The sequence below is a fragment of the Myotis myotis genome, unplaced genomic scaffold (genome assembly GCF_014108235.1).
Source record: "Myotis myotis isolate mMyoMyo1 unplaced genomic scaffold, mMyoMyo1.p scaffold_m19_p_2, whole genome shotgun sequence".
NCBI classification, from domain to species: domain Eukaryota; kingdom Metazoa; phylum Chordata; class Mammalia; order Chiroptera; family Vespertilionidae; genus Myotis; species Myotis myotis.
Genome location: NW_023416324.1, coordinates 166,390,873 through 166,407,521, shown reverse-complemented (window position 1 = coordinate 166,407,521; position 16,649 = coordinate 166,390,873). Strand labels below are relative to the sequence as shown.

The 16,649-nt window shown below is 40.2% G+C and overlaps 1 protein-coding gene across 3 annotated transcripts in view; it reads right to left on the bottom strand.

Annotated features, from left to right (window-relative positions):
* ATP13A4 (ATPase 13A4) overlaps nucleotides 1-16,649 on the bottom strand; it is a 254,996-nt gene that overhangs the window by 134,122 nt on the left and 104,225 nt on the right. For all 3 annotated transcript variants that reach the window (XM_036348289.1, XM_036348287.1, XM_036348288.1), the window contains exons 24-29: nucleotides 15,751-15,847; nucleotides 14,019-14,091; nucleotides 7,583-7,754; nucleotides 6,704-6,897; nucleotides 5,555-5,643; nucleotides 1,620-1,700 (exon numbers count right to left, since the gene is read on the bottom strand). In XM_036348289.1, coding sequence (XP_036204182.1) covers nucleotides 1,620-1,700; nucleotides 5,555-5,643; nucleotides 6,704-6,897; nucleotides 7,583-7,754; nucleotides 14,019-14,091; nucleotides 15,751-15,847 — 706 coding nt within the window. The remainder of the gene's footprint in view (nucleotides 1-1,619; nucleotides 1,701-5,554; nucleotides 5,644-6,703; nucleotides 6,898-7,582; nucleotides 7,755-14,018; nucleotides 14,092-15,750; nucleotides 15,848-16,649) is intronic.

Here is a 16,649-nt window from a genome sequence, read left to right as displayed (position 1 = left end):
TTCCTTGCCTAACTGAGCTAGGCATCTGGAAAGGTTTATGAAGAGCATAGTCCTGCAGCTGTGCCATTGAGAATAGATGAGCATTTTTTTAACTTAACTTTTTTAAAAGTATATATTTTTTGATGTTGATAGTATTACCAGCATAGCATTTCAACATGCAGGAGTGGAAAAGAGGTAATAGACAGAAGAAATAATGTGATTGTGGAAGGGACAAGATACATATTCCTTTAAAGGGCAGGGACTATCTTCCGCAATTCATTATGAGGACACCCCGATGATGCTCTTTCATTAACTCAGTGGCTTTGGAAACCATATGCTGTAGCACAGTGCTTCTCAGTGTGTGATCCCTGAACTAGCAGCACCAGAATCACCAGGAAACCTGGGAAATGAAAGTGGATGCCTGCTCCAGACCTACTGGATCATGAAAGTTGGGGGCAGGGTGGACAATTGTTTTTAACATGCCCCCCAGGTGATTCCTGTGTCTAGCCCCTTGAGAAGCCCTCAAACTTGGGCATAGTGAGAGAAGCTCCAGTACCCTATTCTTTGTCTTATTCTACCACCTGTTCCTGTGCAATCTTTACCTTGCTCAGTAAGGAAGGTTTGTTGAGGTCTGCCTACAAAATACTGTGGGACATAAGGCTATAGTGCCCTCAGCCCTCCATGACGCCCCCTCACTGGAACAAGCCCACCTTTGTGATGAGGGTGGGAATGGGGACAGATAGGGTCCTGCAGCTCACCTCTCCTTTGGCGTGCCTTTCGGGGGGCACCCCTCCTAACTAACAGTAAGTTTTGAAGAATGGAGATTGTGTCCAAAAGTACTGAAGGAGGACAGAGAGAACCGCATAGCACAGATGAGGGTGGGTACAAGCTCATTACAGTGAGGAAATGGGAGCTGAAGAATAAAAGCCAGCAAAAGCTCACTAGGAACCTCATTTCCCTTCTGTACAGTAAAAATGATACAAGTTCTTAAGTCAAAGAAGCCATACACAAAAGGCCACATATTGTATGATTCCCTTTATATGAAATGTCCAGAATAGGCAAATCCATAGAGACAGAAAATAAATTAGTGGTTGACAGGGGCTGAAGGAGGAAGAAGGGGAGGTGTGGAGTGACTGCTAATGTGACAGGATCTTTTTGGGGGTGATGAGAATGTTCCAGAATTAGACAGTAGTGATGGTTGCACAACTCAATAAAAATACTAAAAATCACTAAATTGTACACTTTTAAAAGGTAAATTTTAAATGGTAAAATTTCAAAAAATGAACTGAGTTGGGCCTTTATTTGTCAATTTTAGAAATAAACAGGACCCGCCCTCCCCACCCCACCCCCCAAAAAAAGAAAGAAAAGAAAGAAAGAAATGAACAGGACCTTAGCGGTCATAGTTCTAGTCTCCCAGATCCACTTTACAGGTGGGAACACAAACACCTTGTTTTGAGCTCATAAGAGGAAAGCACTGTTGCTCATGTCGCCAAGGAAGGGAGCCCCTTGCACTGCTGAGCCTTGTCAGCTAAAGCTGTTCTTCCTTTTTCAGACTCCCCGAAAATGTCACACACACACACACACACACACACACACACACACACACACACACCAGTGATCAGCAGCCTGAGGGCACTTACCTCCACAATAAGGGACACGATGAAATTGCAGCTGAGCATAATGACAATGCAGACCCTCCACAGGACAGGAGTGCAGAGCAACTGGCAGGAGATGAAGCACAGTTAGTCTGAAGACAAATATATGCTGGAAAATGTTCACGTGTTCACAGTGTACACTTTCATAGGTTACAAATCACATATGCAATAGACACATACGTGTGTACATGTTATACACATGTGTAAGAGGTATGCTTTATATATGTAAGTATTTCTATGCATGTATGCACAGAAAGCAGTGTGGAAAAATTATACTCAATGATGCCAGTGATTTGGGGACTATGATAGCTACTTTTTTTTTTTAATCTTCCTTTCTTTCTTCTTTTTTCTCTGTAATTTCTAAATTTCCTAAAATAAGTCTGGTCACCTTACAACAAAAAATAATAGTAAAAGTATTTTTTGTTTGCTTGTGTTGTTTTGTTTCCATGAGGGAATACAGGGATGTGGCTGTACTCCCAGGAGACTCTGAGGGCACACATGCCACTACCTGTCTCTTTTTCCACTTCCTCTCTATCTTCCCTAGCCCCTCCCCAGGCTCAAGATAGATATGTTATATATGGATAGTAAATGGATGAATGAATGAATAAGAGAAACACAGCCAAGTGCACTGTACCCAGCACTGCCTCTTACATTGCCTTTACACTGGTGAGAATAAAGACTGGTACAGCTCTATGGAGGGACATGCTATTAAAATTTAAAGTTCAAATTCATTTCTAGGAATTTACCCTAGAGATGTACTTGTACTTGGTTGGAATGATCCTATCTAATAAAAGAGTAATATGCAAATTATCCATCACTCCACAACAAAGGTCGCTGGGGTGGGATGCTGGTGATGTTGCCCTGGCAATGAGAGCCCAGTGTCTGCACCCCAGTTGCATGGAGGAAGGGGAGGAGCTTCTGGCCAGAAGTCTGGGCGTGGGACGCTGGGCTCACCTTGCCCTCAGTGACACGAGCCCAGCATCCACTCCCCAGCTGCGTGGAGGGAGGGGAGGGGCCTCAGGTCAGAGGCCGGGGTGCGGGACACTGGTGTCATTTCAGGCTGGGCTGAGGGACCCCCCCACCATGCACAAGTTTTGTGCACCAGGCCTCTAGTATATGTATAAGGTTATTTTATTGCAGCTTTGTTTGCAATAGTAAAAAATTTGAAATCTAAATGTTGATCAATAGAGGGACTACACATACATTGTGGCATATATATATATATATATATATATATATATATATATATACAAACACATATATATAGTGAAATACTACATTAGCATAAAAAACAATGAGGAAGTTTTATGTACTGATATGGATCAATTAGCAAAATAGACTTACATAAAAGAACAAAGTGCAGGACTATTGCTGTGATTGTGGCAGCCAGGACCAGGCTACACTCCGATCTGCTGCCGAGAGGATAAATAACAGGTGCCCCAGCTGCTAGATGCAGAATTCGTTCACCCTAAGGCCACACTTCCACGGGCTGCTCGTGGCTAATAAAACTGAGGGCAGCAGGCTTCCAATCACATTCATTCGTGAGATATTAGACACCTCTGATGAGCAACTTTGGCTCAACTTTCTTATAACTGTGCTATAGTCTGAAACTACTCACCTACCCCACCTTCCTTCCCTCTCTGCTTCACAGAGGTCAGACGACGTAGTGTAGTACCCTCTGCACCTCCTCTAGCTTCCTGAATTTTTTCTTCCATAGGCAATCCCTCCAGTAACTTTCTTACACACCTCATCTCATCTTGACATCTCTATTTCAGAAGACCTGGACAAATGTAATTGTTTGCTACTATTTGTGTAACAATATGGCAAAATATACATATAAGACACATACAAATTCATGTATTTGTGTAAATATCCCAAAATATGTCTGAAATTATGTAAAATAAGCTGGTGTCATCAGTTGCCTCCAGAAAGGAGAACTGGTAGCTGGGGAACAAAGAAAGAAGGAAGATTTTTTTCCCCTACATAACTTTAACTTTTGAATTTTAAACTATGTGAATATATCCTCTGTTTTAAAAAAATTCATGCATTTTTTTAAATGAGCAATAACTAGGTTGCAAAACCTCATGATGTCATTTTAAAGAAAATAAATTTCATAAATCAGACAGTGCACATTTGTAATAGATGCATTTTCAAAGATGAAAGGATAAAGTAACAATATTATAATTTTGCTGTCTGCATATTCACATTTCTAAAATGTACTCACAATTTTATGCACTAATAAGAAAAGTGACTATTTTTAGAGTAAGCAATAATTTTTTTGCAGAATCCTTTGCCATCATGCTGGCAGTGACTTCACACATGTTCCCTTCCAACCAAATATGTTCCTTATTTCGTTATGCCAGGGGACTGAGCCTCCCAGTTAGAGTGCTCACTATTAAAGAGTGTGACTAAGCCCAACATGTCTTAATCCTCACTTCTGCAGGGCTACAGAGTTTTAACCCACTTGGAAAACTAAAGGACAAAGACTATCTTCATAAGTACTTAATGTAATTTATGAAGACCCTTAACAACAGTGGCAATTACAGTGTTAACCACAGTACTCTATAATAATAAAAGAGTAATATTCTAATTAGAACAAACGTCGTTCTGGACATCATTCCAGACGTCCTTCCAGATGAAGCCAGGGCCAGAGGGAAGCCGGGGTCCCGGGTGCTTGCAGGCAGCCAGAGGGAAGCAAACCTGGGTACTGGGTGCCAGAGGGAAGCCGGTGCCAGCAGCCAAGGGAAGGAAGGCCTACTATTTCATGAATTTCGTGCATCAGGCCTCTAGTGCAATTATGAAAACAAAAACTAAATGTATCACTAGTTTATGTCACACTGGGTTTCCGAAGGTCCTATTGGTTTGGAGTACACTGTGTGCTCCAAGTGCTGTCTACATTTAGGAAACTGACATGCAACCATCCGCCCGTCATTTGTTGCCATTTTGTACCCATTGGTTAGGCAAGGCACTGTCTATACGAGAACAAATGAGATAGGATCTTGGCCCTTGTGAAACTTGTCTTTGAGTCAGAGAGGAAGGGAGCAGGTCTGCAAAGCACTAAGTGAAAAAAAACTCAGTTTCTCTGATCTTCTCTCTGCTTTCTATTTAGTGGTCTAAAAGGCACTTAGTAATGCTTAACTTCTATTTGAAATGTAGGATAGGTTAGGAGAATCAAAATATATTACTTTCTCTTGCTTGTACTTATAAAATTTCTCTTATAACATTTCAAAGTTGTAACAAAAATCTAAGAGCATGCATGGCTTTTTTTAAAAGTAAGTTTTGTTGACATTAATTATGAACATCAGAAAAATACATTTCTAAAGAGGTAAACAAGAAAGATGTAAATACAAATTTAAGAATTAACTGAAAAAGTGTTATAGGCAATTCTGTTTTAAACAGCTTCAAAACAGAATCATTTAGGGGGAAATTCTCTCACATTTGAAAAAAATGTATAAATAGATTTTCCAATCTTAAAGGGAATCCTTTAAAAGAAAAGTGTTTGCCCTTACCGGTTTGGCTCAGCGGATAGAGCACCGGCCTGCGGACTCAAGGGTCCCAGGTTCGATTCTGGTCAAGGGCATGTACCTTGGTTGCGGGCACATCCCTAGTGGGGAGTGTGCAGGAGGCAGCTGATCAATGTTCCTCTCTCATCGATGTTTCTAACTCTCTATCCCTCTCCCTTTCTCTCTGTAAAAAATCAATAAAATATAAAAGAAAAGTGTTTAATGCTTTTGAAATACTTGAAATCAATACTAGACCAGCTTAAATAAAAATTATGAATAAATTCAGCATTTTTAAAAACTGTCCTAAAAGAACAATTGGTGTCCAAGAATCCATGTCAATTGCAGTCATGACCTGCTTTTTGAATTCAGGGTGTTAAATAACTGTAAACATCACCATATCCCAGAGATAAGACTTACATCCAAACGCCTATATAAATCTGGAATATCAGCAAATAGGATGAATAGACACACAGCCAGCTGTACAATCAGCACAAGGACAAATATATCTGAGGAAATAAAAACACAAGCCATCATTTAGAGAAATCAGAATATAGAGTGTCACATCTATTGAAAGACATATTCTAGATTAATGCTGATTAAATTTACTTGATTTCCACATCCAAACACAGCATAATCAATGGAAAGTACTCATTTCTATGCAATGGGTCTCACCTCTAAAATGTCTATGCATGTCCTTGAGGCAAGTGGCAATAGATAGAGGATAACATTGACGATGTACACTTAGATTATTACAAGAAGTTATCTTTATTATTACAGAATAAATGCCTTGAAGGCATTCAAGTATCTGAGTGTCTTTAATGCAAATCATCCACCTCAAATCTTTTTCTGGGGGAAAAGGATGGCTGTAAATAAACATGTTTTAATTGCAATCATGTAGAGGTCAGCATTCTATTGCTTTGTCATTCCAAGAAGAAGGGCAACATAATTTTCTCTGAACAAACTTTTATGAGGATATTGATTTTTCAACTTATGCTTCTAAATTTTTCCGATTAGAGGGGGGTAGTGATGGTGTCCAAATAAATATCCTGAAAGCGGGTCCCATATTTCTAACACACACTCTGTTCCCAGCTCAGAATGTAAGGAGGTAGGAGATGCTTTGGCCAAGAGCCTCCACAACTCTGAAATCAGGTTCCTCCAAGCTGAACCCACTCCCAGGCGGCCAACCACATGATGCCAACCTGCCCATTGTCTTCATGGCAGGAGACATGTTGCAACTGAGTGCTGTGTTCCTCCTCCCTACCTCCTCCAGGATGAATTCTGACAAGCAGCGCAATAAATGAGTCTTTCCAGTTTGGAGTGATCCCATGAAAAGACACCTAGAGACAGACTTCTGGTGAAAGAAGCCTCAGCATTTCATACAGCTTTGAGGGAGGGAACAAAAGACCACAAAATGAGGTTGTACAATGTGTTTTACAGCAACCTGGATTGGAAGTCAGGAGACCCTGAATGAGTGCCAACTCTTCAGCGGCTCCCTGAATGACCCCAGGCATGTGTGTCTTCCTCTCCAATGACCTCTCACCTCTGACCCTGTACAATTCTACTCACAGTTTTTATAGGTCTGCTGCCTGAATGGTTTTCCTTTAGAGAAGATAAGAGCCACAATAATGCAGTTGATTGTTCCCAAGAACCATATAGTTGTGTTCTCAAAACTTGGGAAGCCATCGTTACTTTCAACTTTTCCTGGAGCAGTTGGTGGCATGGTTAAATTTGAAATGCTTTTATTTTGCACTGTGCAGGCACTGAAAAGGAAACCAAAGAAGCCAATGAAGTAAGATGACAGACACTTATGGAGAATACATGCAAGACTCCATGGCCTCAGTGTTTCTATAATTGCCAGAACTTTGGGAAAGAATATACTGAAAAATAAAGAGGAAGAAACCAGCACAGATAGAGCCATGTTTTGGATAGATAGATATATAAATGATAGATTAGATAGATAGATCCAAGTTATTTATTTAAAAAATTGAGCACCAATCATGTATATTAATGCTATGTGGGAGAGAGAGATGAGTACATCATGAATCTTTCCCCTGGTGTCTTAATATCTCTAAACATTTATAAGAGTGACCACATAATTTATCATTCAGCAGGTACAGATTTGAATGAGGAAAGAAAAGATATTAATAATGTCATTGGCTATCAGGCTTAAACTGGGGATGTCCAAGCAAACTACAATGCATAATCAGCCTTGATAGAAAAGATGGTCATAGAGGATCATCTAAGACAGGCAAAGATGAGTGCCAATGAATGTTACTATCAAACTGTATCACAGAGAAACGAAGGTCTCTGGAAAAGTACCCAAGGGACTAAAGGAAGCCAAATCCTTTGGCAGAATGAAGACTCAGTTGCCTCCTGCCGTATGGGCCATGTGATGTGTGATAGAAATTAGAGAGCGGGAAGCTGGCATCAAGTCTGTGACCCTACCTGTGCATCCCCATGTTGTACCAAGGCTGCCTCTGAACCAGAATGAAGCCCACAGTCTGCATGGCCAGGCTGAGAAGTATGTTGAAAATCACAGAGAGCAGCAAAGGCGGGGAGATCAGCCTTCCCACAGGTCTGAAAGGCACTAGCTTGGGGTAGGCACCATTCAAATTCACTGTAAAATAAATTCAAGTGTTATATATATGAGAGCAGGGAAATGTTACATTCTTCTTTAGAAAAACAGTGTAACTTCTTGGGCCCGCATATCTGAGGAAATTGACAAATCAAAGTACGTCACAAACTGAATGAATAATACAATAGTAGACTCAAACTGAAGTCATATGAGAAATTGGTAAGGCAGCAGACATAAAACAAGCACAAGATGCCCTTTCTGTGTCTATTAAACCGGCAAAGACTATTACATTACAGGTGAGGGAGCATTAAATGCACACTTTTCTTATACTGCGTGTGGGAATATAAATTGATAAAAACCTTCTGAAGGGCACTTTGTTAATGAATATGAAGAGATTGAAAAAATTTCGTAACTTTTCATATAGTTATTCCACTTTTGGAATTTTATCCTATTCTAAAAAAATATCAGAAATATAGAAAGATGCTAATCACAGCATCAATTGTGGCACATCTATATAATGGAACAGCATGCAGTCACTAAGATGTAATGCTTTCAAATACTTAAGAAATTAAACTATGAGGACATCAGCAAAATAGCAGAGCAAGCAGCTCCAAGATCCCATCCCTCCATTAGAAACATTGAAAAACAAGCAGAAACTGTAAGAACCAACTTTGTCAGAACTTTGAAAAATAGACAAAGGTTTACAGCATCCAAACAAATGCTGAATCAAGAAAAAGACAACTTGAAAATATTAGGAAAGCCCTGTGCATTTTTACCTGCCATTGCCTCCCTCCCCCCAGTTCAGTTACAAAGGTGAAGATAGTAGCACACACATCAGGTGGGAGACCCTGGTTCCTTATTACAGAGAGGGAAGAGCAGGCTTTATCCACAAATTATTCTGCATGTCTGTTCTAAATTGGCTGGGGACTCCTGAAGCCCTGGTGCAAGGTGCTCATCTCTGTTTCACCTAATGCAAAACTTATTTGGGGTGGGAAAGCAGCATGCACTGCTCCATAGCATTGCAAGATTAACAAACTACCTGCAGTCACTGAGGCAAAAGATGACAAATGAAAAAATTCCTAAAGCCTGGAAAGAAAAGCTAAAGTTTCTTTGGGAGATTGTGGTATTCACCATCACCTGTGCATACTGGGGGAATATGGAAAGCCATGTACATGACCAAGATACATGCTCAGAAATGACCAGAAAATTCCTATGCTTTCAGCTCAGGATGATCTCTAGACTCAAGCTTGGCTAAGTGTTGAAGTGCCCAGCACAGAACCAATCTGCAAAGATTGGGGGGGGGGGGGGCGGGAGGGGGTGGTATTTCTCTGTTCATATTTTTTAAACTGACAGAGTTCAAGGAAATCTCTGTCAAAACACTACCTGAGCCTGGCTGGCATGGATCAGTTGTTGAGCACTGACCTATGAACCAGAAGGTCAGGAGTTTGATTCCCGGTCAGGGCACATGACCAAATTGCGGGCTGGATCCCAGTGTGGGGGGCATGCAGGAGGCAGCCAATCAATGATCAATGATTCTCTCTCATCATTGATGTTTCTATCTCTCTCTCTTTCTCCCTTCCTCTTGAATTTGTGCATGGGCGTGACCCCATCAGGGGTGGGGCCAGCTGGAGGGAGGGGCTGCAGGAAGGTTCCAGGGTGTGTCCGGCCCATCTTGCTCAGTCCCAATCAGCCAGACCCCAGCAAACTAAACTTCCGGTTGGAGCATCTGCCTCCTAGTGGTCAGTGCACATCATAGCAATTGGTCAACTGCCCCCTGGTGGTCAGTGCACATCATAGTGAGTGGTTGAGCATATCATTAGCAAATTATGCTTTGACTGGTTGAACAGATGACTGGACGACCAGACACTAAGCATATTAGGCTTTTATTGTCCTATATAATAAAAGGCTAATATACAAATCAACAGAATGGTGGAATGACTGGTTGCTATGATGTGCACTGACCACCAGGGGGAGTGCCTCTCAGCCAGAAGCTGGGCTCACAGCTGGTGAGCATAGCAGGGGTGGTGGGAGCCTCTCCTGCCTCCATGGCAGCACTAACAATGTCTGAGGCCAGGGAGCGGGCCTAAGCCATCAGTTGGGCATCTCCCAAGGGCTCCTGGACTGCAAGAGGGCACAGGCCAGGCTGAGGGACACCCCCACACACACACCTGAGTGCACAAATTTCATGCACAGGGCCTCTAGCATAGGATATATATAAAATAGAAAAACCCTGGAGATGCTTGTTATCATAGAAGAAATGAGAATTGTTTTCAAATATTTGAAAGACTGTCCTGGGGAGGAATTCAGACTATGCTGTGACTCCCCAAATGGCAGAACTGTGATGGGGAAACTTACACAGAGATATATTTGGCCTGATGTGAAGAGAACTCTGTTAATGATAAGGACTGTCCAAGAGTGTTCTTTCAATAGATTTAGCAAGTATTTAATGAACTCCTCTGCTAAGTCAGGCTCTATTAGAGGCCCTGGGAAGACAGCAGTGATCAAGACAGACAAGGTGCTACTCTCATGAAGTGCACACTCTGGGTGAGGGGAAGCAGGAAAAACATATAAAACAGATAAATATCATACTTTCAGATTGTGACAAGTACTGTGAAAAAATAAAGCAGAATTGTGTGCTACAGAATAACTGGCTTGGTCATTGTTTAAAGTGACCTTTATGACGTGGTGACATTTGAGCTAAAATCTGAGTAAAAAAGGAAAGTCAAAGTCACATGAGGATCTAAAGAGAACATAGTTTGGGCAAAGGAAATAGCAAAATCAAAGGTGTGGAGATGACCACAACTTGGCAATGCTCAAGAGACAGAAAGACTGGGGTGCCTGGAACAGTACACAAGTAGCAATGTGGTTAGACATAAAGTCGGAGAAGTGGGCAAAAATAAATTATGGAAGACTTGGGCCTTAGTGGAAATGAGAAGCCACTTGAGCATTGTAAGCAAGAATATGACAACAATATTTAAATTAAAAAAAGAAACTAGCACTCTTATCGCTGTTTGAAAGGTAAATGGAAGTGAGGGGATGGCAATAAGAGTGGGAGCAAGACAGTTGTATGGTTATGGCAGTGATCTATAGGAAAAGTGACAATGATTTGTGACAGTGGCTACAATAAAGATGGAGAGAAGGGATACGGAATATTTTTTGGAGGTAGAGCCAATAGGAATTTCATATGTATTGTATGTGAAGGCTAAAAAAAAAAAAGAAAGAGAGAAATTAAGGATAATTCCAGGTCTTTGAATAACTAGGTAGATTAATGATGCTATTTTAAGAAATTTTATTTGTGTGTGTTTTTTTCACTGACATATTTCAAGTGCCAATATCAATTAATGTTGACCAAGAACATCAAGGCAAACAAAAGCTTTATTTGAGGCCTTAGGAAACGAAATTTATGGCACACAGATTTGGGTAGAAACCTGATTGTGTGCCAAGGGAAAGAGAGAAAAATGTGGCGTTTCCAAAGGAGTTATACAAGCTGTTTTGAGAGAGTTGTGATAGGTGCTGGCAGGCAGACTTGCGCCATGCTATACATGATTAATTGTTTCTAGGTGAGATTGTTATTTCTTAATAGAGAGTTCAGTGATGCAGAGCCAATTCAGGATGTAGCCATTTGTAGTTTAGCTCAGTTCAAAAGTTCACTTTCACAGGGAGGGAGGTGAGTTAGCTCCGCTTCCTAGAGGCCTCCCCGTTCCATTTTGCATTGCTCTCTTGACAATATTTACTCCATTTTGCTGCTTTTTTTACACCTATTTCAGGAAGTAGTACAGACTAAATAGTAAATATTTAATGGTTTTGTTAGCTGTAAGATCTGATAGAATAAAGAGTTCTATTTGGGCATGCTAGGCCTACATTCTGTTAAATATCCAACATTAGGTGCTGAGTAGCTACATTTCCAGAGCTCAGGACAGACATCAAGGCAAGGGATGTAAATTTGGGATATATCAGCATGTATAGTCATAGGATTGGTTGAATTCACTTAGGCAGACAGTGTAGATTGAAAAGACAAAAGAACCCAAGAACATTGGGATGAAGACTTGTAACATTTCAAAAGTTAGAAGACAGGTAATGAAGCAGAGGTCAGCAAAAGAAATGGGAAAACTGTCTTCACCAAAGTGATACATAATCCAGGAGTGTGTGGTATCACAGATCCAAGAGAAGAAAACTTCTGCTGAAGGAGTGTGCTGTTGAGAGATTCAAGTACAATCAGGAAAGAGAAGTGGCCGTTGCCGTCAACGGAAGTCACTGGTGGACTTGACAAGAGCAGCATCAATAAGGTGGCTGCTGAAGCAATGATGGTAGTTCCCTCCCCCTGAACACGTTCTCCAAAAACAGTCTTTGAACAAGTTTTTAAAATAAGTTGGCATGATGGTTGTTAAGATTGTGATGAGAAGATATAAGAAGAAATAATGTGGAAGCAAGACCCTGAGGCATGTAAAGAGGCAATGGGAGACTTGTACCTTTTCATGCATCAGTAGCATGCATCCTCCCAGCCAGTGGTGGCTGGAGCTGGCACACAAAGGCCAATTTCTGCTAAATTTGCAAGCCAATTATTAAACGCAGCCATTATAAAAAATAAAGGATGTAAACTTACAATTAAATAAATATATGAAAAACAAAGATAATGAACACTCAAAACTGATAACTTTTAAATTATTTTATATTTTAGAATTATCTATGTTCTTGAAGTTAATAATGGAGATTACACTGAAAAGTGTGTCATGTCTGTAGTCATTACATCATGAACAAATTTTTTCTTTTTTTTACCGAGGAAATATTCTTCCAGCATTCAAAAACCACTATCTAATTCAGAAATAAGTTGTTTACATCACTGATGGATGGTTAAAATTTCAACATAAGTTTTTGTTGTTTTGTCATTCAGGGAAAGAAAAATGTCAAGAAAGTTTTATGTGAAAACTAATTCAGTCATCAATAGCATAGGTTGACTATGGATATAAGAATTTGGTAAAACTCAGTGAAAGCATTTTGTGAGAATTAATTGACAGACTGGAATTTACAAGAAAGACATTGTATATTTGATTATTACTTGAAAATTGTTCACCACACATTTTTTTTTCAGTAATGTTTATGATAAATTTATGTGCATATATGTAAAATCATATTTGGGGGAGGGGGGAAGCCATTTGTTAAACATTTGCCAACCTACCACTCTATCCCCTCCCAAACATCAGCACAGACCAAGCATCCAAATCCATGTCCTTAAGTGTTAGAATCTGGCTGATTGAAATGATAGAATTAGAGATGGCAAGTGGAGAATGTGGGCATACACAACTAACTGGGAAGTTGGACAATAAGGGGGACAGCAGATAGTGGTGGATTTTCGTCAATGAAGAGCTTTTATTTATTTTTTAAATATTTTTTATTGATTTCAGAGAGAGGAAGGGAGAAGGGGAGAGAGATAGAAACATCAATGATGATAGAGAATCATTGATCGGCTGCCTCCTGCACACTCCCTACTGGGGATTGAGCCCAAAACCTGGGCATGTGCCCTGTCCAGGAATTGAACCATAACCTCCTGGTTCTTGGGGCAATGCTCAACAACTGAACCATGCCTGCTGGGCAAGGAAGAACTTTTAAAGAAAGAAGGTATGGAAATATATCTATATGCTGATGGGAATGATCCAGTAGCCCAGAGAAAAGATGACCATGATGGAGGAAGGGAATATTACATGAACAAAGTTCTTAAGAAGGAAAGGGGAGGTAGGATTTTAAGTACAAGTGGGGCTGTTGGCATTTATATGTAATAGAGAGGAAAGCAGAGAATTTGGAAAAGATGATTGTTAGTGCTTGGGTAGGAAGAAAATCCCACAGCAGGGAAATTGTAAAGACATTCATTTATTAGTTAGAAGGTGGGAGTGGGAGTGGCTTAATGGCAAGAGGACCTTTCTCTGTTCTAGATCTCGTGAAGCTAGGATTTGGACATGAAAAACATACAAGATATATGTTAAGCACATTTCACTTATAACTATACCTAATAGTAAAAGCACACCAAAGCCAGCATTTCTGATTTTCAAGGTGTTGTTTTTGTTTGTTTTTTAATATTTCGTGACCTTTATGGACGCTCCATCTTTTTTGAAAAATAGCAAAATGACTAGCCAGCTTTTCCCTTGCTAGCACTTTTTTCAGCACTCAAAAATGAGGATTCCTTCCTCTTTCCCTCTCTGTATACACCTTTGGGAATAAGTCAAACATCACAGCTGCTGCAGCTGCTGCCCTCCCCTCCTGGGGGGCCTTCTGGGGAGCACCTCTGGGAAGAAAGATTTAAAAACTTCTTACTTGTTGCACCAATAAGAGTTGTAATGGCCAGATCCTGGAACAGAAACTGGTAATTTGACAGGCTGTTGGTCTCCTGAAAATAAAAAGGAAAACAGCTCAAAAGAGTTGTGACCTTCTGGATGAAGTTTGACATCAATTTCATTCACTTTCTCATGGCAATTTAGGATTGTCAAGTAAGTTACCTAGAAGATGGTGTGGTCAGAGGCCTGTTTATGTTGGTGGGAGTGCCCAGGCAAGGCTGTGAAATCCTGTACAACCAGGAGGCCCCGATCATGTGCATTCTGGGCTGGGTCCTTTGTGCATCACTATCTCCCCTTGCTGAGGGGAATATCTCACTCTCCCAGATTCATCTCTGCTCTCTTCTCTACTTGTTAGCAGAAAAGTTGGGGTGTCATCTGACACTAAAAGAGTGCATTCCCAATAGTAACAAGTGACAAATGTGTGGTGATCTTACCTAAATTTTACTGATGGAAAATGACAATGGAACCAACTATTTGCTTTCTTGGATGTTGATAGAAAGTCCCTGATAAAGCACCTTGATGTTCTTTATGTCTTACATATTTCAAGTAACGTACCCCTTGGTGGAAAGGCCATAATGATGACCTATGTTTAACTCTAGTTTTGAGCAAAAGTTATTGTGATTTAAAAATAGAATCAAATCTCTACAAATAACTTCTCCAGTTCATTCATTAGTGAGTGGGAAAAGACATAGGTAATCCAAAGGTAACAGAGCTAAAACTTTCAAACCAGGAGCGAGAGGGCAAGATATAGAGATAAATCTAGATATCTCCAGCACAAACAGAGTTCCCTTTCTCTGTGATAGCTAATATAAGAAGCCCCCACATGTTGAGTCTACAAGCAGTAGTCATGGATATTCTCCTTTTATGTTTGGTTAAATAGTAAAAGCCCTCCCAAGACCTATGTGTGTTTTTTTGTGGTACAATATGTCAATTTTTAAATCCCTATGTGCAGAGAGTCAGTAATATGCTGGCTTGTACTAGCTCATAAGAGTTTATTGCTAGATTTTTAGAAATTTTGTGACCCGGTTGTTAAACACAGCCTATATAAAATCTTAAATAATACAAATTTATTATTAAATAAATTATAATGAAAACAGAGAAACTCAAAACTTGGCACTTCCCAATCATTTTCCTATACTTTACTGTTATCTATGTTCTTGAGATTATTTGTAACTCTTGTATCTATATGGTGCAAGTACTACATAAAGTATGCTATTGTATGTGTCTCCCCAACTCCATGTTCAGCTGGATCACTTGACTCCAGCCATGGTGGGAGCATTTACACCACTAAAATTGGCAAACATTAATAAGCAGGCCTTATTTTTCAAGGGAGAGCCAGTTTTGAAACAGTCCAGCCCCCAATCAGAGAATCGTCTCTTTAATGAGTGGTATGCAAGAGGACAGCCACATTGGACTGGAAAGATAGAGACCTGGTCTAAGCAGGTGAAAGCAACAGCGAGAGAGAAAGTGATGTGTTCCTTTCTGATCCTCAACTACCACTAGATTATTCTCTCTCAGAGAACTCACACCAACAACTTTTCCTGTGTGCGTGTATCTATTTCTGATTTATTTTCCAAACATGAACAATCATTTTTAGAGGGGCTGTTAGCGCTCCAATCTCCTATTTGCACTTTAAGAGGCATTGCGTGTTGAGAGTGCACCGCCCCTTGTCCCAGTTCTCACTAACCAAGAGGCTAGGTCCCAAGTCATACCCAGTAGAGCAGCAGAACACCAACATACTGAATCATGCTGTACAGAGCCATGTACTTAAACATGCAAAATGAGGTAACGAAGGCGGCACGTCCTTCCCTGTGTGAGAAAAGAAACGAGAAAGTAATGAAAGTGATGAAACAAAATGAGGTCAGTTATTCTGTGTTGTTCAGCTGAGCTCAGGAGAAAAGATCAAAAGTCTGACTAACTCCATTGTGTGCCTGACGGGAGACGGGACAGCCTCGAGCCAGTGGGAGCGGCTGTCAGCGAGCTAAATGATACATTTTCAGGAAAGGCCAATTCCACTGCAAGGTCCACGGGCCTCGATCCAACCAGGGAGCCAGATTTAGAGCTACTCTTATCCTTTCTGCAGACATTATTTTAGCTCAGAGTCTGGGGACTTGGGCTGGTCCCAGATCTCATACCTACTCACTAATGTGATTTGGAAGGTCATTTCCCTTCTCTCGGTCACAGTTTCTTCATCTGTGAACCAAGGACTATAAGTAACATTGCAGGTTTGGGGGCTAGTTTCATGCAGGTGCTTCAGGAGTTTGCCCAAATATTTCATTCAAATTTCATTTGTGAGTCCCAACTTCTTCTAAAACTGGACTAAAATAATATACACATTCAAATTAGTTATGTATCACATTTAAATAGACTAGAAACAATGAGTCTGTTCATTCTTGTTACTATTGTTTTTCTGTGGGTAAAGGGTATATATATATATATATATATATTATATATATATATATATTATATATATATAATATATATATATATTATATATATATATTAAAGCATAAAATAAATTACTCGTAAAATGCCACTTTTATTTCTTTCATTTGGGAAAAAAAAATAGTGTAAATTTACTTCTGGGTGTAATGGTTTCCTGGGGTCCAAA